The sequence below is a fragment of the Pleurodeles waltl genome, chromosome 9 (genome assembly GCF_031143425.1).
Source record: "Pleurodeles waltl isolate 20211129_DDA chromosome 9, aPleWal1.hap1.20221129, whole genome shotgun sequence".
NCBI classification, from domain to species: Eukaryota; Metazoa; Chordata; class Amphibia; order Caudata; family Salamandridae; genus Pleurodeles; species Pleurodeles waltl.
The window spans coordinates 570,985,122-571,011,932 of NC_090448.1; the positions used below are offsets into that span (position 1 = coordinate 570,985,122).

At 46.4% G+C, this 26,811-nt stretch overlaps 1 protein-coding gene across 2 annotated transcripts in view; it reads right to left on the reverse strand.

Moving 5' to 3' along the window:
* The window catches only part of LOC138259674 (cytochrome P450 2C15-like), a 376,589-nt gene that overhangs the window by 181,357 nt on the left and 168,421 nt on the right, over positions 1 to 26,811 (reverse strand). For both annotated transcript variants that reach the window (XM_069207547.1, XM_069207546.1), the window contains one exon: positions 17,231 to 17,380. In XM_069207547.1, coding sequence (XP_069063648.1) covers positions 17,231 to 17,380 — 150 coding nt within the window. The remainder of the gene's footprint in view (positions 1 to 17,230; positions 17,381 to 26,811) is intronic.

The following is a 26,811-nucleotide window of genomic DNA, read 5'->3' on the forward strand; positions in this document are numbered from 1 at the left end:
CACCCCTAAAACTACCGTGACCCCTACCCCGCTTCTAAAACCTAAAACTACCCCGGCCCCCCACCACCTAAAACTAAACTACTAGAAACCCCGCCCCTAAAACTACCCCGACCCCTCACCCTGCCCTTAAAACTACCTACCCACACCCCTAAAACTACCCCAACCCTCACCCCAGCCCCTAAAACTACCCGGACCCCCCACCTCCGCCCTTAAAAACTAAAACTACCACACTCCACCCCTAAAACTCCACCCCAACCCTACCCCAGCCCCACTTACCTGTCCGCGTCCTCTCCTGATCCTGAGTCTGTTTTCCTCTGCCTTAACCACGCATGTTCATTGTTCAGGATAGTCGTGGTTAAGGCAAAGAAAAACAGGGTCGATGTTCAGGAAAGCGTTGTTCCGCTTTCGTAGACAACGCATGTCATTGTTCAGCCGTCATTGTTCAGCCATCGTTGGTCATGCTGTTTCCCGTTTCAAGCACCACTCCTTCCATCTGTTCCAAGCCAAAAAAGCCATTCAAACATAATACCTCTGCATCATAAATTACCATATGTCTTACCTTTATGTAATATGCCTTTTTTAACGGTATCATAAAACGTCCACCATAATTATTATTACAATTACATAAACCACTGGCCTAGCTCTCATTTCTCTTAAGTTGTGGTGTTCCCCCATCTTAATTTCTTATCAAATTTAACACCAAAGTACGAATATTTGCTCACCTCCTCTACTGTGGCATTTCTTAAAAAACAAGTAAATTTGCTCCTCTTTACACCAAAGGCAAGAGCTTTTGTTTTATCTAACTTTACTGTTAACACTTTCCCTGCCACCGCTGTAACGATTAAGTCCTTGGCTGCAGCGATCAGGCACCAAGGATGTAACCGTTATGTCCTGGAACTGGTTCATGGGAGGAGCGCTATGCGCCTCCCACCCAACCCCCCCAGGGCAGGGATGGAAGGGAAATGGCTTCCCCTTCAATCCCCAATGCCCCTCGCCCCTCCCACACCAGTGACGTCTAATGACATCAGCGCGCGATCGTGCGCTGACCTCATCAAAGGCTGCCCCATCGCACTGGAAGCTCAGCTTCCACCGCGATTGGAAGAGAAGAGCTTGCATTTCTCGTCCGATTGGGGAGTAGGGGACGTCAGAGAGGCATCAAAGGAAAGGAAAGGCCTTTCCTTTCCTTTGATGTCTCTCTGAGCATTTTTGCAGCCAGATCGTGAGTGATCAGGCTGCAGAAATGCCCACTAGACACCCGGGATTTGTTATTCCCTAAAGTAAACAACAAAGGGAAGCGGCCCCTTTGGCAAGGGTTACTCCCATGGGAGGCATTTGTTTAAGGCCTTTTCTGCCTCCACTGGGGGCAGATTGGCCTACTGTAATTAGACCGATCTGTCCGGGGGGGGGGCAGAAACCTCTAGACACCAGGGATCTTTATTTTTGTATTGCTTTTTTTATTCTTTATACATGGGGAGTGACCCCTTAGTCAAGGGTTGCTCCCCTGGGGGGGGAAATTGGTTTTAGGCCATTTCTGCCCCCCTTGGGGGAAGATCAGCCTACTTTTTTAGGCCAATCTGCTCCCAAGGGGAGCAGAAACCAGTAGGCACCAGGGATTTTTTTTTTCTGTCAGTTACACGCAAGGGGAGCGACCCCTTAGGCAAGGGTCTCTCACCTGGGGGCAAATTTATTTTAGCCCATTTCGGGGGCAGATCAGCCTATCTTAATTAGGCCAATCTCACCCCAAGGGGGGGCAGAAACCAGTCACCAGGGATTTTTTTATCAATAGGGATTGACCCCTTAGGCAAGGGTCGCTCCCATGGGGGACAATTTTATTTTAGGCCATTTCTGTCCCACCTTGGGGGAAGATCGGCCTATTTTTCTTACAACAATCTGCCCTCCAGGGGGACAGAATTTCATGCAAGGGGAGCGACACCGTAGGCAAGGGTAGCTCCCCTGAGGGGCAAATTTATTTTAGGCAATTTCTGCCCCCTTGGGGGTAGATTGGCCTATTTATATCAGGCTAATCGACCCCCAAGGGGGAGAGAAACCACTAGACAACAGGGATTTTTAATGTCAGTTACACGCCAGGGGAGCAACCCCTTAGGCAAGGGTCGCTCACATGGGGGGCAATTTCTTTTAGGCCATTTCTGTCCCACCTTGGGGGCAGATCGGCCTATTTTTCTTAGGCCAATCTGCCACGGGGGCAGGATCCACTAGACACCAGGGATTATTTATGCACCAATCTCACTCAAGGGGAGCTATCTCTTAGGCAAGGGTCGCTCCCATTGGGGGCAAATTTATTTTAGGCAATTTCTGCCCCCCCTTGGGGGCACATTGGCCTATTTCTATTAGGCCGATCTGCCCCAGAGGGGGGCAGAAACCACTTAGGCATCAGGGATTGGTGTGTGTGTGTTTTGTTTGGGGGGCAGCCCCTTGGGCAAGGGTCGCTCCCCATGGGGCACATTAAGGTTGGCCATTTCTGCCCCCTTTAGGTGGCAGATTGTCCTATTTTTATAAGGCCCATATGCCGCCAAGGGGGGGGGTAGAGAGCCCACTAAGCACCAGGGAAGAATGTTTTTAAAAAAAAGAGGTTGGGGGTATGGCCATACCCCCACCCCAAATAAATGGTGACAAAGTTGTTCTGCCCACCGGTGGGCAGATGCAGCAATTACCCCCGATCCACTTCCCGGAGGGCAGAATGCCTACTAGATGCCAGGGAATTAAAAAAAAAAATAGTGGGGTGGTGGCTACTAACCAGTATGGGCATAGTTATGCCCCCACCCCAACTGAAGGGGTAACAGTCTTTCAGCTCTCACCCTGCACACTAAAATATCTTATCCCAACAGCAAGCAAGAGGACATTTGATTATTTTGGGTTTTGGTTTTACATTTGGGCCATGACAGCTTGTCTAACTCTCAAAACCGTCCCATTTGGAATGCTGAGGTCTGCACTTTTTGGACTTTTTCTGCCATGTAGAAAAATCTACGAGACCTAGACACATCTGAAAACTAAGCATCTGGGTGAGTCCAGGGTGGTGTGCATCACATGCACCCTGTACCATTTTCCTACCCACAATGCCCTGCAAACCTCCAACTTTGCTTGAAATCACACATTTTCTTCACATTTTTGTGATGGAACCCTCCAGAATCTGCAGGAATCCACGAAATTCCTACCACCCAGCATTGTCGCATCTATACCAATAAAAATTGTGCTCCACTTGTCAGCCTAAAAACGTTCTTTTCCAAACTGCCCTTTTGGACCCCCTCAATTTCGACATGATTTTAGCTATTCCCTGTCACAGGCACTTGGCCCACCTACAAAAGTGAGGTATCATTTTTAGTGGGAGGCTGAGGGGAACGTTGGGTGGTAGAAAATTTGTGCCAGTGCGGTGGTCCCACACAGAAATGTGGGAAAAATTTGATTTTTGAGCTAAATTTGAGGTTTGCTGAGGATTCTGGGTACGAAAACACTGGAGGATCCACACATGTCACACCTCCCTATACTCCCTCAGGTGTCTAGTTTTCAGAAATTTCTGGGTTTGGTAGGTTTTCCTAGATGGCTGTTGAGCCCAAGACCAAAAATGCAGGTGCCCCCCGTAAAAACAGGTAGTTTTGTATTTGATAACTTTGATGTTTTCACGTAGTGTTTTGGGGCATTTCCTGTTACAGGCACTAGGCCTACCCACACAAGTGAGGTACCATTTTTATTGGGAGACCTAGGGGAACACTGGGTGGAAGGAAGTTTGTGGCTTCCCTCAGATTCCAGAACTCTGCAGCACTGAAATGTGAGGAAAAAGTATTTTTCTTTGCCAAATTTTGAGGTTTTGTCAAGGCTTCTGGGTAACAGAACCTGGTGGGAGTACCATTCAATCAATCAATCAGTCATTTGTAGAGCGCGCTACTCACCTGCTAGGGTCTCAAGGCGCTGAGGGGTGGGGGGGTGCGGGAGAGGTGCTACTGCTCGAACAGCCAGGTCTTGAGGTATTTCCTGAAGGTCAGCAGGTCCTGGGTCTGTCGTAGGTGGACGGGGAGGGAGTTCCATGTCTTGGCAGAGAGGTGGAAGAATGATCTGCCACCAGCTGTAGTTCGGTGGATGCGAAGAACGGTGGCGAGGGCGAGGTTGGCGGAGCGGAGTTGACGGTTATGAGTGTAGAAGGTGAGTCGCTCGTTGAGGTAGGCGGGGACCCAGTGTAGATCTCTCAGGTGGGCTGAGATGTGGTTGCGGTGTGGGATGTCGAGGATGAGGCGTGCGTAGGTGTAATGTATACGTTGCAGTTTTTTTCTGGAGCTTGGCCGTAGTGCCCGTGTAGAGAGCGTTGCCGTAGTCCAGTCTACTGCTGGCAAGGGCTGGGTGACCGTCCTTCTGGTTTCGGTGGGGATGCACCTGAAGATCTTGCGGAGCATGCGGAGGGTGTTGAAGCAGTAGGATGAGACAGCGTTGACTTGCTGGGTCATGGTGAGCGATGAGTCTAAGATGACACCTAAGTTGCATGCGTGGTGGGCTTTGGTGCGGTTCCTAGGGTGGTCATCCCATGCGGAGCAGTTGGAGCTGTCTTGTCTGAGGATCTCTGTCTTGTCTGAGTTCAGTTTCAGGCAGCTCTTCTCCATCCAGTTGGCGATGGCTTTTATTCCGTTATGGAGGTTGGTTTTGGCATTGGCTTGGTCCTTGGTGAGTGAGAGGATCAGCTGTGTGTCATCGACGTAGGAGATGATGTTGAGATTGTGGGTTCGGACGATGTTGGCGAGCGGTGCCAAGTAGTTGTTAAAAATGGTCAGGCTGAGTGAGGATCCTTGGGGAACTTCGCAGATGGTCTTGGTGGCTTCAGAAAGGAATGGAGGGAGGCGGACTCTCTGGGTTCTGCCGGAGAGTAAGGATGTGTTCCAGCCCAGGGCTTTGTGGTGGATCCCTGCATGGTGGAGGCATGTGCGAAAGGTGTGGTGGCAGATGGTGTTGAAGGTAGCCAAAAGGTCTAGGAGGATATGGGCTGCAGTTGTCGAGCATGGTCCTGATGTCATCGGTTGCGGCAAAGAGGGCGGTCTCAGTGCTGTGGTTGCTACAGAAACCGGATTGAGAGGTGTCCAGCGTGTTGTTGTCTTCCAGGAAGTGGGTTAGTTGGCCGTTGATGATCTTCTCGATGACCTTTGCTGGGAAGGGGAGGAGGGAGATGGGCTGGTAGTTCTTGAGATCTCTAGGGTCTGCTTTGTTTTTTTAAGCAGGGCATTGAATTCGGCGTGCTTCCAACTCTTCAGGAAGGTGGCAGTCTTGAAGGAGCTGTTGACGATCATACGGAGTTGGGGGGCTATGATGGGGCTTGCTTTGTTGAAGACATGGTGGGGGCAGGGGTCGGAGGGTGAGCCGGAGTGGATGGTGCTCGTGGTTTTGATGGTGTCCTTATTGTTGATGTGCGTCCAGGAGAGCAGGAGGTTGGTGTGGCTGGGGTCCGGTGCATCAGGGTTTGTGGTGGCCGCGTCGGTCGTGGGGGTCGAGGTGTTGAAGTGGTTGTGGATGTCCGTGATCTTGCGGTGAAAGAAGGTGGAGAGCGAGTCGCAGAGGTGTTGCGAAGGAGAGATGTCGGAGCAGGGTCTTTTGTTGGCGAGTTCCTTAACGATGTTGAAGAGCTCTTTGTTGTCATAAGCATTGCTGTCGATGTGTTCTTTGTAGAAGGATCTCTTAGTGGTCCGGATGAGCTGGTGCTACTTGCGGATAGCGATCTTGAAGGCGGTGTGGTTGCTCTCTGTTTGTTCGTGGCGCCACTTCTTCTAGATTTTTCGGCACTCCCGCTTGGAGGCCTGAAGGTCGGCAGTGAACCAGATGGCCTTAGTGCTGGTGCGGCTGTTGGAGGGTTTCCTGATCGGGGCGAGGGTGTTGGGGCAGTCTATCCATTGTCTGAGGTTGAGGGCGGCTGTGTTGGGGTCGGTGGTGATGGGTGGCAGGGCGAGGGCAATGGTGGAGATCGGCTGGTCTTTAGTGATCTTGTTCCAGCTGTGGCGGGGGATTTGTGGGTGGTGGTGTGTGGCGGGTTTCTGGAAGGTGAAGTGGACGCAACAGTGGTTGGCCCAGTGGAGTTCAGTGGTATGGCTGAAGGTGACGTGGCTCCTGGTGGAGAGGACGGGTTGAGCGTGTGGCCGGCGGAGTGGGTGGGCGTTGTGACAAGTTGTTTGAGACCGAGGTTGGCGAGGTTGTCTATCAGGGCGGTGGAGCTGCTGTTGACATTCTCGAGGTGAAAATTCAGGTCGCCAAGGAGGATGTGGTCTGTAGAGGCAAGGGCGTGAGTGCTGATTATGTCGGCGATGGAGTCACTGAACTGTGGCCGGGAGGTCTGTAGACAAGAGTTTCTCTGAGGCTGGTACTGGCGTTGATGTTAATCTGGAAATGTAAGTGTTCGGCGGCGTCAAGGGCATCATCGGTGTTGGTCGAGATTCTGACGGTGTTGTTGTGGACTATGGCGATCTCTCCTCTTGGTCTGTTGGTGCGGTCTCTGCGGGTGATCTTATAGCCTCTAGGGATGGCTACGGCGATGTCGGGTTCCGAGCAGGGGTTCATCCAGGTTTCGGTGAGGAAGGCGACGTCCAGGGCTGATGAGGTGAGTAGGTCGCAGAGTTCGACGACGTGCTTGTGGACGGAGCGGGTGTTGAGGAGGATAGAGCTGAGGTGGTTGTGGTTGTGTTTGGTTCTGTCGGGAAGCTTGGCGGCTTGGGGGCAGGTGAAGCTGCAGTTTCGGCAGCAGAGGTGTCTGTGGGTGAGTTTTGGGGTGGCTTGGAAGCAGGTGGCAGAGCAGCCTGTGTTGAGGGCGTGGAGGTCGTTGGCACTGTAGCAGCGTCGGGCGGAGTGGGGAACGCGCGGGCCAGGGGGTCTGGCGCTGGGTGCGGTCCGGGCGTGATCCAGGCACGGACGGGCGCAGATGGGCTTGCCTCTGGTGCGCCCACTGCACACAGCTGCCATTAAGAAGGGGAGGTGGGAGGGAGGGGCAGCTGGGAGGCAGGAGCGGTGGGCGAATGGGGGCACGAGGGGGGCGGGGCCGCAGGGGACGCAGTGGTGGGAAAGGGAGAGCAGAAAGAATGGCTTAAGAGAACCCGAAACCGGGCAGAATAAGGAGAAAAAAGGCAAAAATGCTAACAAAAAAGGAAAAAGAGACTGAAAAACTGAGATAAAGCTGTAAAAAAGGCACAAAAGAAAGACAGTTACAAGACAGACACAATACTAACGGCAACCACTAGACACCAGGGATGAGGCGCACGCGGGTGCCTGTGGGTGGTGGAGGGCCTCAAACTCGCAGCAGCAGCAAGGGCAGGGTAGAGGGCACGGACGCAGTCAGGTGGAGCTGCGTAGTGTGGGGAGCGAATCCCAACCTTAAATCAGGTCAGGGGCCACAAGTTACCCCATTCTGGGTTCCCCTAGGTGTCTAGCTTTCAGAATTGTGAAGGTTTGCTAGGTTTTCGAAGGTGCTGGATGAGCTAGAGGCCAAAATCCACAGCTAGGCACTTTGCAAAAAACAGGTCAGTTTTCTTTGGGAAAATGTGATGTGTCCATGTTGTGTTTTGGGGCATTTTCTGTTGGCGGCACTAGACCTACCAACACCACTGCGGTACTATTTGTATCGGGAGACTTGGGGCAATGCTGGGTGGAAGGAAATTTGAGGCTTCTCTCAGCTTCCAGAACATTCTATCACCGAAATGTGAGGAAAAAGTGTTTTTTTGCCCAGGTTTGACGTTTGCAAAGGATTCTGGCTACCAGAACCTGGTGAGAGCCCCAAAAATCACCCTATCCTGGATTTCCATAGGTGTCTAGTTTTCAGAAATGCACAGGTTTGGTAGGTTCCCCTAGGTGCCAGCTGTGCTAGAGGCCAAAATCCACACTAGGCACTTTTAAAAAAAACACTTCAGATTTCAATGTAAAAATGTGATGTGTCCATGCTGCGTTTCCTGTTGCGGGCATTAGGCCTACTCACACAAGTGAGGTACCAATTTTATCGGGAGACTTTGGGGAAACACGGAATAGAAGAACAAGTGTTATTGTCCCTAGTCTTTCTCTACATTTTTCCCTTCCAAATGTAAGACAGAGTGTAAGAAAGATGTCTATTTGAGAAATGTCCTGTAATTCATATGCTAGTATGGGGACCCCCCACTTCAGAGATGTGCAAATAACCACTGCTTCTCAACAGCTTATCTTGTGCACATTTTGGAAATACAAAGGTTTTGTTGATACCTATTTTTCACTCCTTATATTTCACCAAATGAATTGTTGTATACACGGTATACAATGAAAACCCAAAGCAAAGTGCAGCTCCTTTATTGGCTCTGGGTACCCAGGGTTCTTGATGAACCTACAAGCCCTATATATATCCGCAACCAAAAGAGTTCAGCAGACGTAACAGTATATTGCTTTAAAAATCTGTCATAGCTGAGAAAAAGTTATAGAAGAAAATGTGGACAGAAATTGCTATTTTTTTCACCTCAATTTCAATTTATTTTTTTATTTTAGCCGTTATTTTCTGTAGGAAAACCTTGAAAGATCTAAACAAATGACCTCTTGCTGAATTCAGAATTTTGTCTACTTTTCAGACATTTTTAGCTGTCCAGAATCCAGCTTTGGTTTCACACCCATTTCTGTCACTGTTAACGCGCCTGACCATATTTTGGTTATTTGACATTAACTTATAAGGAGACACGTTTGTAGGTCGATGAACCTTTTGACTGTGCTTAGAGTCGTTCCCACCATAAGACTCCATACCAATACAAATCAATAGCAATGACAGTCAATAGCATCAATAATCATAGGGGTCAGTAATTTACACACACCATGACCTCTGTGTAATGAATAATCACACCTTATGTAAAAGTTAGAATGTTTGTTTCCCTATATCAACTATGCTAAAATCATGTAACTTAGTCTCGAAATCAAATGGTAAGCATACAGAAAGAATACTGGCTGCCCAAATCTCCTAAAGAACCGCAATTTTGTCAAGTGGCTCCCCATGGAAACACGCAAGATAGTGGTCCAAGGCCTTATAGTATATTGACTAGACTACGGTAACTCTCTTTATTTAGGCAGCTCTCTATCTGTCACCAAGAAGTTGCAAGTCATCCAAAATGCAGCGGCTTGAGTATTGCTGGGTATACCTAAAACGCAATCAGCACCCTGGCCCAGGAAAGATCCAGAACAACGCGTCCAGAACCATGCCTGCCTTGTCCATGCATGCGGAATGACGCTTGCCTGAACAACGCAGGCTTTTTTCTCTGCCTTAACCACGCATGTGCTGAACAACGCACATGCGTGGTTGAGGCAGAGAAAAAGGAAGATCCATCTGGAGAGGATGTGGTCAGGTAAGTGGGGCTGGGTTGGGGTTAGCTGTTAGGAGTGGGGGCGAGGGTGAAGTGGTTGGGTGGTTAGGTTATTTTTTTTTTTTAAGGGGTGGGGGTCGGTACTATGGTTTTTAGGGTGGGGTGAGAGTTATTTTGTTTTTAGGGGCGGGATGGGGGGGTCGGGGTAATTTTGTATTTATGGGGGTTGGGTTTTTAGGGGCGGGGACAGGGTAAGTTTGTATTTAGGGTGGGTGCAGGGGGACGGGTTTTTAGGGGCGTGGTGGGGGGTCAGGGTAATTTTGTATTTGGAGGGTTGAGGTAATTATGTTTTTAGGTGCGGGATGGATTTTTTGGGGTGGGGTGGGGTAATTTTGTATGTAGGGCGGATGGTGGGTCGGGTTTTGCAGGGTGGGGGTTGGGGTAATTTGGTATTTAGGGTGGGTGGGGAGCCAGTTATTAGGGGTGGGGGTCGAGGTAATTTTGTATTTAGGGCAGGTGGGGGGTCGGGTTTTTAGGGGTGGGTGGGGTGTTGGGGTAATTTTGTATTCAGGACAGGTGGGGGGTCGGGTTTTTAGGGGTGGGGGGTTGTGGTAATTTTGTATTTAGGGCGGGTGGGGGTAGATTATTAGGGGTGGAGGGGTCGGGGTCATTTTTTATTTAGTACGGGGCAGGTTTTTAGGGATGGGGGGTCAGGGTAATTTTGTATTTAGGACTACAAGAAAAAGTGGCTGTGCATAAGGTTCGCACCTCCTATACATGAGTATATTGTAATCAAGTAAACAGTGTCCATATATTTTAAAAAGTACCATACAGGGTGCCAAACTGGTAAGCACCCAACCACAAAGGATGCAGTAGTGTCAGTTGAAAATCAAATGACACTTGAAAATTCCATACTGTTATAACAAGGCGCACCACAAAAGTCAATTTCTTCTTGTTGCAAAGTCAAAGTTCCGATTCAATATGAGTATATGGTAGCGTTTTTATTCATTCATGTAATCCATAAAGTTCACATCCATCATGATTCCAGAGATACAACAGCCAACACGTGTTTCGTCAACAAGACTTCCTCAAGGCTGTGGAGTATACATACAAGAAAAAATATATATATCTAGTCAGATCCTAAAATAAATGAATAGGGAGTTCAGTTTACATAAATCACCCAAAAGAGAGACCCGTGATCGAAATACTGTGTCAAGCATGACCCATTCAGATCCAGAAATAACCATACAGTGAATGCATGCAATCACATGTGAAATAGGTTGAGAAATAGAAAATATCAAGAATAATAAAGTCAAGTATTGGTTCCAGTATCAGAAATCCACTATAAGTAGTGAACGGTGATTAAATCAACCAGTGGAACATGAGACACCTAAAGAATGAAACCTTTTCTCTAGACACCCCATATATGAGATGAAAAGTAAGCAGACGAAACATAACATACCCCAAGACTAGGTACAATTCCATGTCACAAAAATTATATTGCGTTTCTTAAATGTGGGACCACTGCCTGCTCTTAAAAAAGTTTTTGCATGCATTCACAAAGGGGAAGGGGTCCCTTGGGGAACCCTTCCCCTTTGTGAATGGGCTACCATCAATTTGAAATTGGTGGTAAGTGCGATTGTTTTACAACCGCATTCACGGTCACAAAACAATCATACATACCTCTGCAATTCGGTATTAGGAAGGGATGCCCTTGACACGCCCCTTCCTAATACCGAATCAGTATGTAGTCGCAAATGCATTTGGCTATTCGGTAACAAGTTACCGAATCGCAAAGTGGGCTTGTTACATACCAAAATGCATTTTTGCGATCGCAAACGGCCATGCGATCACAAAAATGTTTGATACATCTGGCCCCTGGTCTCTTAAACCAGATGGTGGGAATCTGCTAATAGATTAAAAGAACTGATTATGAGTACTGATAAAATTGCCAAGCAAATATATTTGGCAAATAAGGGATGTCTAAAATAGCTTGCCGACACCATGAGGCTAACTCAGCATTAAGGGCACGATGTACAAAGCATTTTTCTAGTCGCAAACGGGGCGATTCACAGAATCGGCCCATTTGCGGCTAGAAAAATGCTTTTGGGGTTTTGCAATTCGGTATTAGGAAGGGGCGTGTCAAGGACGTCTCTTCCTAATACTGAATCTAAATGGTATGTATGATTGTTTTGTGACTGCGAATGCGGTCGCAAAACAATCGCAGATAGCACCAATTTCAAATTCACGGACCACTGCCTGCTCTGAAAAAATGAAAAGAAAACTTTAGATTTTTGTTTTCGAAATGCATTCCGATTTCCTTTAAGGAAAACGGGCTACATTAAAAAAAAATACTGCTTTATTTAAAAGAAGTCACAGACATGGTGGTCTGCTGACACCAGCAGGTCACCATCCCTGTGAGTGCCGCCATTCCCAATGGGGTAGCAAATTGGGAGCTACCTCATGAATATTTTTGAGGTAGGTCATTTGCGACCCAATTGCGAATCACAGAGTGTCATTGACACTGTTGTACATCAAGTCGCAAAAACGGATCTTCGTACTTGTGGCTCCATGTTTCTTATAATTACTGAACTATTGTTTACAACAAAAAACAACAAGAGCATTAGATTCAGGTGCGTGCTTCATGCCAACATTATGGTCCACCAGCTGAATGTAAAAGCGGGCTGACCACAGATTGACCACAGCGGAGACTTCTGTGTTTCTGCTGTGGTCAAAAGTGCTCCGACGGACAATAGTGGACCTACTCCGGACTTAGTAATGGCCTTTGTAATGGTTGATGAGACAACTTACCCATGTTTCAGGGGTTATGTGCGTGAGAGAAGGTGGAAGATATGGGTTTTGTGTTGTTACTAACTTGAAACAAATAATACTTCTCCTTTGTTCTATACTGAAAGACTGTGACTAAAATAATTAGATTCAAGTCTCTTGCACTGAATATAGTCCAAGGCTTAGAAATTGCTTCGTAAGCTTAAAGATTCATAATTAAAAAATGCAGGTGTTTCACCATAATCAGTTCACATTTTTGTAAGAATCATTGCATTGTTATACATAATTAAATATACAGTGCTGTGCATACACATAGCTTGAGAAGTCTGCAATTCTTCACCATAAAAATCTATGTAACTGACATGTTTTCTTTCTCATGCTAACTATGATCACAGATCTCCACTCAACAGATATGCCAATGTCCGAGAGGAGGTATTTCACTCCTTGGCACTGAAGACAAATATTTCCCAAAACAACTCAGTCAGCCAACATTTTTTTATAAAACTGTTACTTATGAATGACACACACTGCCTCACATGAGCTCAACTATGTACCATGTCGTTCTTGGCGATATATTAATACTGTGATCAATACTAGGCACTATCTGTTGTACAGTAACATTGTATCTTAACATTGTTCAAGGAGCTTGCCTCCTTTTGCTGGTTAGTAGGATCCTCTTGTCACTGCACTACTTTTCTGATTCAAACACAATTCCTGTTTTTAATAAACACGTTGCAGAACATCCTAAACCTAAGACGTTTTCTTCAATAGACCTTGGTGCATTTGCCGGAAACCAGAAATTGACTGAGGAATGACGATATGACGTGACCCGGACCACCATTTGATGAACCTTGGCACCAAAGGTAAAATGTGGATTTTTTCATGAGGGGCCTGAGTGGAGGATGTGCTTATGGTCAGCTCTTCAATCGGCGCAACCTCAAATGATTCAAATTTGTTGTATGTTGAGTCTGGGATGAATTTATTAATTAAACTGTGGTTTGTGTTTGTTACTTTGAATTTGGAGAAAATATCTCAAAACTTGAATTCCCTTGAAAGAAGTAAACTGGTTCTGCTGGCCCAGACCTTCTGCAAGCCTCAAAGTGCTCCAAGTGATGTACAAGGAAGCCAATGGCAAGATTGGGTGCACTACCCCTCCGTCCTCCTACACAGTGACTGTGTGAAAGGTTAACAGACCCTTCTTTCCAACTCAGGGCCTGGTTTACACTTTGGTCGATGGGATACTCCATCACAATATGTGGTTGCTGTATTACAAGTATCAAAGGATATAACGCACATGTAATATAGAAGACAGAATATTTGTAATGAAGTACCCCATCTGCCAAACTCTCAATCAGACCCTTCATCTCAAACGTTTCTGCAACCCTCCTCTGGGATGAGCTTTGGTGTTAGGCAGCAGAAAACCTGAACCTTTTGCCTTGGTGAGAGTGAGGGTACATTAGGAATTTATGAACCAGAGAGTTAAAGCAAACTAAGATCCCACTTACAGGACTCCAGCCCACATCATGTACAGCCAGGATGGTAAAAGCATGCATTTGTTTTATAATACATTTGGGTCAAGTACAGAGGATGATAGAAATAAGAGTTTTCCAGAGGAAGGTGTTCTTGATATGACGTGTCTAAATAATCTTACATGAATGCTAAAGGGTCCCAGAAAACAAAACACCACCAGAACAGTGGTTGGCCTTACTGAATTGGCATGCGGCCCTGAAACATTGGTGGGGTCTTTAAGATATCTAAGAGAAACTGAGTAAGCAAAATGGTCACATCAGGGATATGATTCAAGTTTGCTGCCCTGTGGCACCACCTTCCCCATCATGTAGCCCAGATTACTTATGAGATTCACAAAGATAAAGAGGATCTCTGAGAAAACCTAAGTTTCCACATTCTGGCTGATGGGAGCAGTGGCTCACCAGCACTAGTGCCTGATGGGAATGCTGGTCCACGTGAAGGGCTAATAGTTTCAAAAATAAGCAGTGCACCCTGCTACTGCGCAAGAAGGTGCAGTTTGGTTAACAAGCTCAGCAAGCAAGGGCACACAAAGTAGGAGTGTGACTGGCAGTAGTATGACAAGAGCAAAGTCAAAATGTGAGAACAGCATTACAATACCCACTGCCACCCTTAGCAAGGTCCCAGTTGTTGCCTATTTATACCATGATACTTGATCTTAGCAGTTAGATACTTAGGCCCTTATTACGAGTGTGGCTGTCCTATGACTGCCACACTCGCAGTGGCGGTCCTACCAGTAAGGACAACTGCATTATGAGTTTGGTGGTTTGGGCGAAGACAAACTGCCACAACGCTGCCACTCCCGCTGGTGTCGTCAGCGGTGTGCTCCTCCAGGCTGGCGCATACTGAAGACCAAAGGCCGTCTTACGAGGCAGCAACTCACCAGGCTTTTTGTGGGAGTCGCCCCACCACGAAAACCCTGGCGGTAACGCATATGTTACAGCAATCCCCATTCCTGTTGCCGGTACCCCCACCCCCACATGTCCACACACTTTCAGACACACACCCCCACTCGCCCACGCACTTCCTGACACACACCCCACCCGACCACATGCATACATACAAACATCCCCACCGGACCGGATGCATCCAGACACACAACCCTTCTGCATTCATACACACACACACACCCTCTACATGCATGCACACAACCCCCCCCACATACATGCACACACACACACACCCCCCTTCCACGCATGCATACAGACACACACACACACCCATTCCAACACACACACAAACACACACATTCTCGCACACATACACGCACACACCACACACATGCACCTACCACACACATACTCCCACCCTTTCGGTCAGTCCACCTACCTGTCTGGGCTGCACAGCAGCCCACGTCGAGGTGGTCGTCTGGGAAGGGGTGGATGTCGGCGGATCCACCGCAAATGCCGCACCACCGTGCAAGAACAGCCGTGCCAAATTACTTTTCGTAATATGGCGGGCAGAGTCCTTGCGGAACCACCGCTCACCCGTCGTCAGTCAGGTCGACGGTGGCGGATTTCTGCCTGTTTGTGGGTGGAAATCCGTTGGTGAGTCGTAATATGGCGGTCTTCGGACAGCCAACACTGGCAGTCTTTTGGCACCCGCTTCGATGGCAGTCTTTGCAAAAGACCGCCAAAGTCAAAATGAGCACCATAGTCTGACTACTGCCAAGGACAGTCTAAGATTGACTGCTGAATAGGGACTAGACCCTGAATATTTTCCCAGACATGAATCTCCTTTCCCAATGATGATGATAGTGATGCTCCACTGTTTGTTCTGGTATTCATCCAGATGCTATCCTGCCTCTAAAACCCTAAAGACAGTTTCTCAGTCTAGGAGAGGGTGGTAGGGTTATCATGACTGTTCACTGTTCCGAGCATGACATTTTGATTGTCATCTGTTTCCCAAAATATGAGAATACTTGCAGAAATCCAGAGAGGAATTACATTCTGTTTTTAAATGGTATCATTCCAATTCCAATTTGGCTTGTATAAATTCATTGTTGCTTGTTGGTACGACTGTAGAATCCTGCAGCGAATGATCAAAGAAGCCTGCTGGCCACATCAAACATGCTAGGCACTATGCTATATTGGCAAATGCTAGAGATGCTTTATTAAATGCTTTATTAAATGCTAGTGCAGAGATTTTCCATACAAAAACAGATTGGGACCAAATAAACTAACCAAAATAAGTGTGAATCTCACCTTTGTTGATTGAAGTACATACTTGATTGTCAGTCTAGTATTGTGAACAACTGTTGCAACAACTGTTGCCAGTGAGGCAGCATTTGTGCAAGGACTATCAACACCTATGCAAGAGCAGCTAAAGACAATATGTATTGGTTGGAAAAATATGTTTCTCTGGCTAATCGTGTGGCTGTTCAGGAAAGAGAATAAATGTATAAAATTCAAAAGTATATCTTGGCTAATGCAATTATTTTTACAAACGGGGTGAGCAGAGGAGGACAAGGAGATGGAGGCGATAGGCCAAGGGCAGGGAAGAACAGACTTTATTCTGCCTGTTAAATTGTGGTCAACTGGGACATTAGAACAATTTTTAGGATACCTTTTCATAATTACATTCTTGTGAGATATTTTGTAGACCGGATTTCATATAAGTGCATTTTTCATCAAACCATGGGTAGGGTCCATCATTAATATCATTGAGCAGCCTTTAAAAACACTGTAATTAACTTATACTAGTACTTAATTTCATGCCTTGCAAAAAAAGTTTCATATCTACCTCTTAACAACAGTATTCAAACCCCTGAAAGATATCTCTCATCACCCTAATCTTTTCCCCAACCCTACTACGTTAGTGTCTCAGTTAAGTCATGTCAAGGATTCCTCCAGTGGAGTGTTGAGATTAATCATCGCATAACCCCAAACACATTTCCTATACACATTGGCTCTCGTTTTGGTTCCACACACTTTACCAATGAAGAGTGATCCCCTCCCCCAGTTTATTGCATTAACTGTGTGGTTTAACTTAACTTCATGCTACTGGGGACTCCACCTCAAGACATCTCTAAGATTCCTAGTTTGAAAAGGCAGGTTTGCACCTTTTTGTTTACTATTTTAAGCATTTTTCATAGGTAGGCATGGGAATACTGTTTTTTATGGGATCTACAACCTTTGTTGCCCTTGGTAAATTATCCCAAGGCACATCTGCCATTCAAGCATTGGATTGTGCATCAGCAGATACAACAAAATATGGAAATAGTGGACAGTATCTTGCAACTGACTATGGATCATTCCAGGTGTACCTGCCCATATGTCTTGCCCATGCCATTAGGGGTAATCTGTGTTAAAACCCATTGTGATTAGCTGCCCAGCATTCAATCAGGATGTGAACAGTGACCATGAATGGTTAATATATACCCTATGCAGATAATCAGAATATTCTATAATTAGCATTGGTTATTCCGCAAGTCACCTAATACAAGTAGTTTTGTGTGTAAGTTAATTCACTGCTTTCTACACATTCCCTATGGAAACATACTTTCAATGTTTCAAGAAAAATAACCCTGTTGGCAGGGTAACAAAAAAAGGGTCAGATTTAGCTATGATGGCATTTTGGCTATTAATTCACCCATCCATACGCATAACGTACAAGGACAATGTACAATCACTTACCTTTAGTTGTTTTAAGCTCTTCCACCAGACACTGGGCTTCCTCTTTGATACGCTCTTCAATGCTTTTCTTACCCATCCCAAAATTTCTCAGAGTCATGAGAGTAAAACGACGTAGCTGTTTCCAGCGCTCCCCATTGCTAAAGATGATACCTAGAAAAAATATTTAAGATGTAAATGCCTGTTTCTCAATCCCAAACATTTTGGAAAAAGAAATGTAACACAATAAGGGTGCAATTTGCAAGGGGAATGATGCAATCTTGATTAAGAATTTGGACAATGGGTGAGACACAGAGTGGAGTTCAGCTTATTGTAAAGGGACCTTCCTCACCAATACCTTTCTCAACTCAACCTAAAACCTCAACCTAACAGCTATGCTAGAGCCGAGAGCCTTGACATAGCTTTGGCTTTCTGGTACAAAAGTGCATTGTTGGCCAACACTACCACAGTTTTGTAGAATTGCTTTCCTGGTAGTTTTTGATTTTTCAATAGAAACTGAGAGATGAGATATGTGGCCGCAGTGAGATATACTTCTATTTTGTGATAAATGTAGTTGGCCTACTGATGTAGGGGAATTCCAATTGGTAACTTAGTGGATAGGAGATACTATCCAGGGTTATTCTATTTTTTTTAAAAGGCAGACTTTGGATATTAATTTGAGCCCAGTACCCTTGCTAGCATCTCAAATTATTTGTACTCAAGATTTTGTACAGAGTTGACAACTGCTTCCTAAACAACCATGTAAATTCCTTGACCTGTCCAAAAGCAAGTGCTATACATTTTCATCTCCATTCAAGTTGTGGAAAGTAGGCTACAGTTGGACAGTAAATGTGTAGAAGACATGAATAACAGTGTTTGTTAGCTGTGGTACAAGAGTCCAGTCTTCCCCAGAGGGAAGGAGGAATTTGCCAATCGCCACATAAGTGATGAGAGTTCCTTAAAAACTGCCCCATTGTCTATCAACCCCTGCGCCCTCTTGAAGCATTTTAATGAAATTCAATCAAGCACTAAAGAACATTGGTGTCTTTTGGGACACCAATGTTAACATGCTCCTCTTTCAGATTAGGTTGCTAAACAATCAATATGTAAGAGAACCTGTGAGAGAAACCACCACACTGTTACAGCGTATAGTATCCTGTGATAGTGTTGACTTCAAGACAGCTATAAATAAATACCCCATAATGTCATATAATGTAATCAGAACCCTCAGAACCTTTTTCCTGCTACGAAGGAGTGATATTGGGAGTCTTTCCTACCAAGTCGTTTTCTTTTCCCAGGCAAAATTTTTAATTGCTTGAATATTTTTTATTACAAATTTGGAAAAGCATATCAAATGAGTGACTGTTAATGCAATACATTTATCTGTTTGGGCCTGCACATTTTATGTTAGTTGTATACAGTTCAAATTTTAACAGCCCTCCAAATTCAGGTTGGATTTGTCTTTGATTGTCAACATAGACTACTGGAGATTAGTCTCCTACCCACTCTATTCCCAAACACAAATCTCCCCCCGTCCGTCACAGTGCCGAGGAACAGGACTATGAATATTTCAAAGATAGTCAGTCTGTCTCCCACTATTACCAGTACTTTTTCTGACAATTAAATTAGGCCCCATTTATGCACATTAAGCCGATCAACATGTCATGGACACTTAGGACAACTCAAAGAACACTGGCTGCAATCTATTTGAGATGATGAAGATGTTCAACGACCACTCAATCATCATTTTTGAAGAACTGATTCCCCACCTAATACAAGATCGTCTGTAAAAACAGAGAAGCCAAGGGAGGAGTTTGCCTCACAGTGCTTTATGATTCATCCCTAGAATGCACTGAAGTCTTACATTTAAGTTTCACTTTCTTTAGAAATGTTATTTCATGCTAACCCAAATGGCTTGTTTACCTTAACAATTATCCATTGATCACCTGAAAAAAATGCCCTCTGGATAATTTCAACCTGTAATACCCAGCCCAGTCAGATTATCAGCTTCAGCTCTAAACAAGAACAAAAGTGGTGGATGGCCCCTCGCTGTTACAGGCATTACACCAAGTATGAATTAATAGAAGTGCAGCTGCAATCATGGACCAATCATGTACTTATCTCTGTCATCTTCACAAACCTTCATCAATCTCCTATGTAAGCCACTGCACCAAGATAGACACATCATCTTCTATTTCGGCAACTGAACAATGTAAGGAATGAAGTTTGCAACAAAGATTATAAATCAACGTATCCAATGTATGATGTCTTTTCTAACACTAAGATCTAAATCACAATTTTCCACATCAAGATTTCATACATGCTTCCTAATGTGGAATCCTGTAAAATTGGAATGCAAGTTTATCCTAAACTTCAACTCATCAACAAGCGGTATAATGATGACTTAATGCAAATGACAGATGTGTACGAACTTACTAGCAATAACCAGAGAGGGGACATCTCAAGCCATCTCAAGTCAGATTCTACATTTCCCAAGCAATTTCCGTTTTTATTTTTTAGGTACATAAGATCTGAGAACGTGTTTTCACATAAATATGTGGTGGGAAAAGGAATTAAAACCATAAGGCTCTCTCATCTCTACATAGCCTCTCTGGCACATGTAATTAATTTGTTTTATAGCACGTCTCAAACCAGTGACGGGTATTGGAGCACTTTTCAGGGGACTATAAGGTGTAGGATTCACATGTCACCCATACTGGTAGGCATTTTTTAAGAGTGATTGGTCTGGAGAAGCATAAATTCAGAACATAACACAATGGTTAGTGCTGACTTTCATAATAAGAGTGTATTTCTAAGCAAGCAAACCTTTTTTAGCAGCATAAGAATAATGAAAAGCTGGGGAAAAACATAACTTTCAAATTTGTGCCATGCAGTTTCCATGCAGCTCTTTGATGGCAGTTTATAGCTCACTGTGCTAGATTGCGACTGTAACTTATTGTGAGAAAACAGGGCTGATTGCAGAGGCCCCATAACTTTTTGCCCCCATTTTCCTCTTTTTGCTGGTGTTTTCCTGACTTTGATGGTGCCCAGGGTACTGCTAACCAGTCCCAGGGCCTGTGCTCTGAGTAAAATGGATATGCAAATTAGGCTAATTATAATTGGCTAAGTTAACCTACCTATAAGTCCCTAGTATATGGTAGGGCATGTAGGTTTAGGGACCACAGCATAGGTGGTGCACCCCTAGGTGCACTGCTGAGGTGCCCAGTGTCATTTTAAAAGCAAGCTTGCCTTGCTGGCTGCTTTTAAATTAAAGTTATATGCAAATTCGACTTTGGAATTAAAGGTACTTCCAAAGTCTTAACCCCTTCCCCGCCACGGACGTAATGGTTACGTCCATGGCAGCGCCCGTGTGGCGCCATGGACGTAACCATTACGTCCAGGGACTGGCAGTCGGGGGAAGCGCTAGCGCTTCCCCCGAGGGCCGCCCCCCAACACCCCCAGGCCAGGGCTGAAAGGGGAATCCCTTCCCCTTTCACGCCCACCCCCCTCTGCCCCCCCCCATGACGTCAGCGCGCGATCGCGCGCTGATTTCATGGAAAGGGGGAATGACGCGCTGGAAGCCATTTGCTTCCAGCGCGTCAAGGGAGAAGGTGAGTATTTCACCTTCCTGCGGGGTGGGGGTGCTCTCAGAGAGGCATCGAGGGAAAGGAAAGGGTTTTCCTTTCCCTCGATGTCTCTTTGAGCATTCCTGCTGCCCGATCGCGATGCGATCGGGCAGCAGGAATGCCCACTAGACACCAGGGATTTCTGTATGTGTGTGTGAATATTAGTGTAGGGGAGCGACCCCTTGGGCAAGGGTCGCTCCCCTTTGGGGGCACATGCATTTTACGTCGTTTCTGCCCCCCCTGGGGGCAGATTGGCCCTATTTTTAGGCCGATCTGCCCCCAAGGGGGGCAGAAAGCCACTAGACACCAGGGATTTTATTGTTGATTTGTATTTTTTGTGTTGGGGGGCGGCCCCTTGGGCAAGGGTCGCTCCCCTTTGGGGGCAAATGTATTTTACGTCGTTTCTGCCCCCCCTGGGGGCAGATTGGCCCTATTTTTAGGCCGATCTGCCCCCAAGGGGGGCAGAAAGCCACTAGACACCAGGGATTTTATTGTTGATGTGTATTTTTTGTGTTGGGGGGCGGCCCCTTGGGCAAGGGTCGCCCCCAGGGGCCCTCATGTATTTTTGGGCAGTTCTGCCCCCCTTGGGGGCAGAGAGGCCTATTTTTTTTAGGCCTTTCTGCCCCCAAGGGGGGAAGAATCCCAATAGCGCCAGAAATAGTATGTATGTATGTGTGCTTTGTGTTGGGGGGTGGCCCCTTGGGCAAGGGTCGCTCCCCCCAGGGGCGCAATGTATTTATTGTCGTTTCTGCCCCCCTTGGGGGCAGATTGGCCCTATTTTTAGGCCGATCTGCCCCCAAGGGGGGCAGAATGCCACTAGACACCAGGGATTTTATTGTTGATTTTTATTTTTTGTGTTGGGGGGTGGCCCCTTCGGCAAGGGTCGCCCCAGGGGCCCACATGTATTTTTGGGCAGTTCTGCCCCCCTAGGGGGCAGATATGCCTATTTTGTAGGCCTTTCTGTCCCCAAGGGGGGCAGAATCCCCATAGCGCCAGGGATACTATGTATGTGTGTGTGTGCTTTGTGTGGGGGTGTGGCACCTTGGGCAAGGGTCGCCCCCCCCCAAAGGGTGCAATGTAATCTGGGCGATTTCTGCCCCCTCCCCTTGGGGGTAGATTGGCCTATTTTTTTTTAGGCCCATCTTCCCCCAAGCAGAGAAGACTAGACACGGGAAAATGAAAAAATGGTTAGTGGCGGAGTGTTTGTCAACTGGCGAAGTATTTACTTTTATGATAATAACAGTTTTTCTCCTTTTTGTTTTAGTTCAAAGCTTTTGCTGACTTTGCTGTGGCTTGTTGCATTTTTGGCAGTAGTTGTCCTGCGGTTTGCGTAGTTGCATGTTTTAGGTAAGTAAATAATTTTACTCCAAGTGAGTATTGTTGCAATGCATGAATGACATGTTTGTAGGTGGTGTACTGAATGCAGGATTGTGTGTGAAATTGTCCTTAGAGTTATGCACAATGATTATTGTGTTGTCTTATGTCTAATTTGCTTTTTTTTTTCTCTTTTTAGTGGGATATCGTTGGTGATTGCTGTGGCTGTGCAGAGTAGTTGCTGGTGAGTCAAGCTTTTTCAGGCAAGTGAGCAGTATAGTTTTTGAGTTTATAATTCTTAGTGATAAACCTATACTTTGTTACTTATCTTACACAGTGCTGGTTGTTGGTGGTGTATTTGTCCAGTTAACTTTAGTAGGAAGGATCATGGCCAGCCGTAGGATGACCGCTCAGCAGGTTGTTAGTGTGCTTTTTGAGTTATCTTCTGACCATGAATATGAGACTGACTCTGCATCTGAGGCAGAGGAGGAAGTGCAGGATTCTGGAAGTGAATTTTCTGTCAGAGATGAATCATCTGATGATGAAGCCACTCTCAGTGCTGATGAAGGGCCTGTTTTAGAGGAGGACAGTGATGTGCCAATGGTGCAGGAGCCAGCGGCTGAAAGGCTTCCCATTGGAAGACCTGACGCATGGGTTGCACCAAACATGGAGCAGCCACAGTTGCCTGCGTTTACTGGTTTTCCAGGGTGTCGAGTTAATACGGAAAACTTTTTGCCCGTCAACTTTTTTGAGTTGTTTATGGACGATATATTTTTGGAAGAGATTGTTGAGCAGACTAATTTGTATGCAGAGCAGTTTTTGAGGGACAACGCTGCCAGACTTAGGCCACACTCTAGAGCTAGCCGGTGGATTCCCACAAATCTGGAAGAGTTGAAAAAGTTCTTGGGTTTAACTTTTTTGATGGGGCTGATAAGGAAGCCGTCGCTGTCTTCATATTGGTCTACTAGTCCCTTGATGGCAACTGCTATATTTCCTGCCATCATGAGTCGTAACCGGTATGAGCTTCTTCTTCGGATGTTGCATTTTGTAGATAATGCTTTAGCCTTGCCACGAGATCATCCTGATTCTGACCGTCTTTTTAAGATTAGACCTGTCCTTGATCATTTGGTAGATCGGTTTTCAGAGATCTATGTTCCAGGGAAAGAAATATCTGTAGATGAGTCTTTGGTCCTGTTCAAGGGTCGTTTGGTTTTTAGGCAGTACATTCCTAGCAAGAGGGCACGGTATGGAATTAAATTGTATATGCTGTCAGAAAGTAGTACAGGATATGTTTATAATTTCCGGGTCTACACTGGTAGGGATTCCAATATTGACCCCCCATTAGTCATGTATTCAGTTAGAGCTTTTGTGTTTGTAGTTTTGTACTAATTTATGATTAGTGGTTTCTTTGTTGTTTAAAAACAAAAAAAAGGGGATGGCATGTGTAGAGTGGCGCTTGGCTGGCGGCGTGGGTGTGGTGGCGCTTGGCTGGCGGTGTGTGTGGGGTGGCGCTTGGCTGGCGGTGTGTGTGGGGTGGCGCTTGGCTGGCGGTGTGTGTGGGGTGGCGCTTGGCTGGCGGTGTGTGTGGGGTGGCGCTGGGCTGGCGGTGTGTGTGGGGTGGCGCTTGGCTGGTGGTGTGGGTGGGGTGGCGCTTGGCTGGCAGTGCCGGCCAAACGCCAGTCCACACACTCATCAGCTGGTGTGATTGCTGTATCAGGCATGTGGGCGTATGAAAGTGATGGGCCCTTGACTGGCGCTGTCTGTGGATGCGAGTCTTGTAATGTGCTGGGCCCGTGGCTGGCGGCGTGAATGGTCTAGTGCATGTCATGTATGAAAGGTGTGTGAATGGACTGTAAAGCGGTTGGTGCCTTGTCGTGGCTTTACAGCTCACGAGCTGTGAGTCATTGGTTCAGTTTTTTGGCCTTTCAGTTATTACCAGTGCATTTCACTTTTGTGAAATCTCTTGTTAATAAAATTTGATCTACTGAACCATCACTCACCCTCGTGCCAAATCCAACCAGTATGTGTGGTACAAATGACAAAACCTGCTCCGCTGTAATCAGGCGTCGCAGCACACTTGAGACACGCTAGGTGCCTCAGGTGGGACCCCGATGATGAAGCATGCCACCAACTTGGTTGGTGGGTGAGGGGTCTTCTTCACATAACCTAAGTGTGTTTCTTTTCACAATTTTAGTGTTTGGCACATCACGGACGTATGTGCACACATCAAAGTGATATATTCCAAAAATACCTGTGTTTGGGGGGGAGGGCCCACCTATGTTTTTGGTCCTGGGTGCGGCCGTCATGTAGGGAAACCTACAAAACCCAGAAACTTTTTTAAACTAGGCACCCCAAGGAGTCTAGGGAGGTGTGGCTTGTGTGGCTCCCCCAACATTTTCTTACCCAGACTCCTCTGTAAACCTCACAATTTGCATAAAAAAGCATATTTTCCTGATTTTTCTTAGTAGGATTACCGCTCCAGCACAAAATTCCTACTCCCCAGTTTTCCCCTCAGTCTCCCAAGTAAAATGACACCTCACTTATGTGGGTCCCCAAAGCAGAGTCCGTCTAAAGATGTATAAAAGAATATGCCCTTATAAACTTGCTGTGCTATCCCTTCTATCCCTTCAGGTTTTGGGCCTTATTATGTTGCAGGCACCTGGGCCACCCACACAAGTGAGGTATCATTTTTATCGGGAGACTTGGGGGAACGCTGGGTGGAAGGAAATTTGTGGCTCCTATCAGATTCCAGAACTTTCTGCCACAGAAATGTGAGGAACATGTGTTTTTTTAGTCAAATTTTGAGGTTTGCAAAGGATTCTGGGTAACAGAACCTGGTCCGAGCCCCGCAAGTCACCCCTCCTTGGATTCCCCTAGGTCTCTAGTTTTCAGAAATGCACTGGTTTGGTAGGTTTCCCTAGGCGCCGGGTGAGCTACAGGCCAAAATCCGCAGGTAGGCACTGTTTTCTCCCAAAATTGTGGATGTGTCCACGTTGCGCTTTGGGGTGTTTCCTGTCGCAGGCGCTAGGCCTACCCACGCAAGTGAGGTATCATTTTTATCGGGAGACGTGGGGGAACGCTGGGTGGAAGGAAATTTGTAGCTCCTCTCAGATTCCAGAACTTTCTGCCACAGAAATGTGAGGAACATGTGTTTTTTTAGCCAAATTTTGAGGTTTGCAAAGGATTCTGGGTAACAGAACCTGGTCCGAGCCCCGCAAGTCACCCCTCCTTGGATTCCCCTAGGTCTCTAGTTTTCAGAAATGCACAGGTTTGGTAGGTTTCCCTAGGTGGCGGCTGAGCTAGAGGCCAAAATCTACAGGTAGTCACTTTGCTAAAAACAGCTCTGTTTTCTGTGATATGTCCACGTTGTGTTTTGGGGCATATCATGTCGCGGGAGCTAGGCCTACCCACACAAGTGAGGTATCATTTTTATCGGGAGACGTGGGGGAACACTGGGTGGAAGGAAATTTGTGGCTCCTCTCAGATTCCAGAACTTTCTGCCACAGAAATGTGAGGAACATGTGTTTTTTTAGCCAAATTTTGAGGTTTGCAAAGGATTCTGGGTAACAGAACCTGGTCCGAGCCCCGCAAGTCACCCCTCCTTGGATCTCCCTAGGTCTCTAGTTTTCAGAAATGCACAGGTTTGGTAGGTTTCCCTAGGTGGCGGCTGAGCTAGAGGCCAAAATCTACAGGTAGTCACTTTGCTAAAAACAGCTCTGTTTTCTGTGATATGTCCACGTTGTGTTTTGGGGCATATCCTGTCGCGGGCGCTAGGCCTACCCACACAAGTGAGGTATCATTTTTATCGGGAGACGTGGGGGAACGCTGGGTGGAAGGAAATTTGTAGCTCCTCTCAGATTCCAGAACTTTCTGCCACAGAAATGTGAGGAACATGTGTTATTTTAGCCAAATTTTGAGGTTTGCAAAGGATTCTGGGTAACAGAACCTGGTCCGAGCCCCGCAAGTCACCCCTCCTTGGATTCCCCTAGGTCTCTAGTTTTCAGAAATGCACAGGTTTGGTAGGTTTCCCTAGGTGCCGGCTGAGCTAGAGGCCAAAATCTACAGGTAGGCACTTCGCAAAAAACACCTCTGTTTTTTTCCAAAATTTAGGATGTGTCCACGTTGCGCTTTGGGGTGTTTCCTGTCGCCGGCGCTAGGCCTACCCACGCAAGTGAGGTATCATTTTTATCGGGAGACTTGGGGGAACGCTGGGTGGAAGGAAATTTGTAGCTCCTCTCAGATTCCAGAACTTTCTGCCACAGAAATGTGAGGGACATGTGTTTTTTTAGCCAAATTTTGAGGTTTGCAAAGGATTCTGGGTAACAGAACCTGGTCCGAGCCCCGCAAGTCACCCCTCCTTGGATCCCCCTAGGTCTCTAGTTTTCAGAAATGCACAGGTTTGGTAGGTTTCCCTAGGTGGCGGCTGAGCTAGAGGCCAAAATCTACAGGTAGTCACTTTGCTAAAAACAGCTCTGTTTTCTGTGATATGTCCACGTTGTGTTTTGGGGCATATCCTGTCGCGGGCGCTAGGCCTACCCACACAAGTGAGGTATCATTTTTATCGGGAGACGTGGGGGAACGCTGGGTGGAAGGAAATTTGTGGCTCCTCTCAGATTCCAGAACTTTCTGCCACAGAAATGTGAGGAACATGTGTTTTTTTAGCCA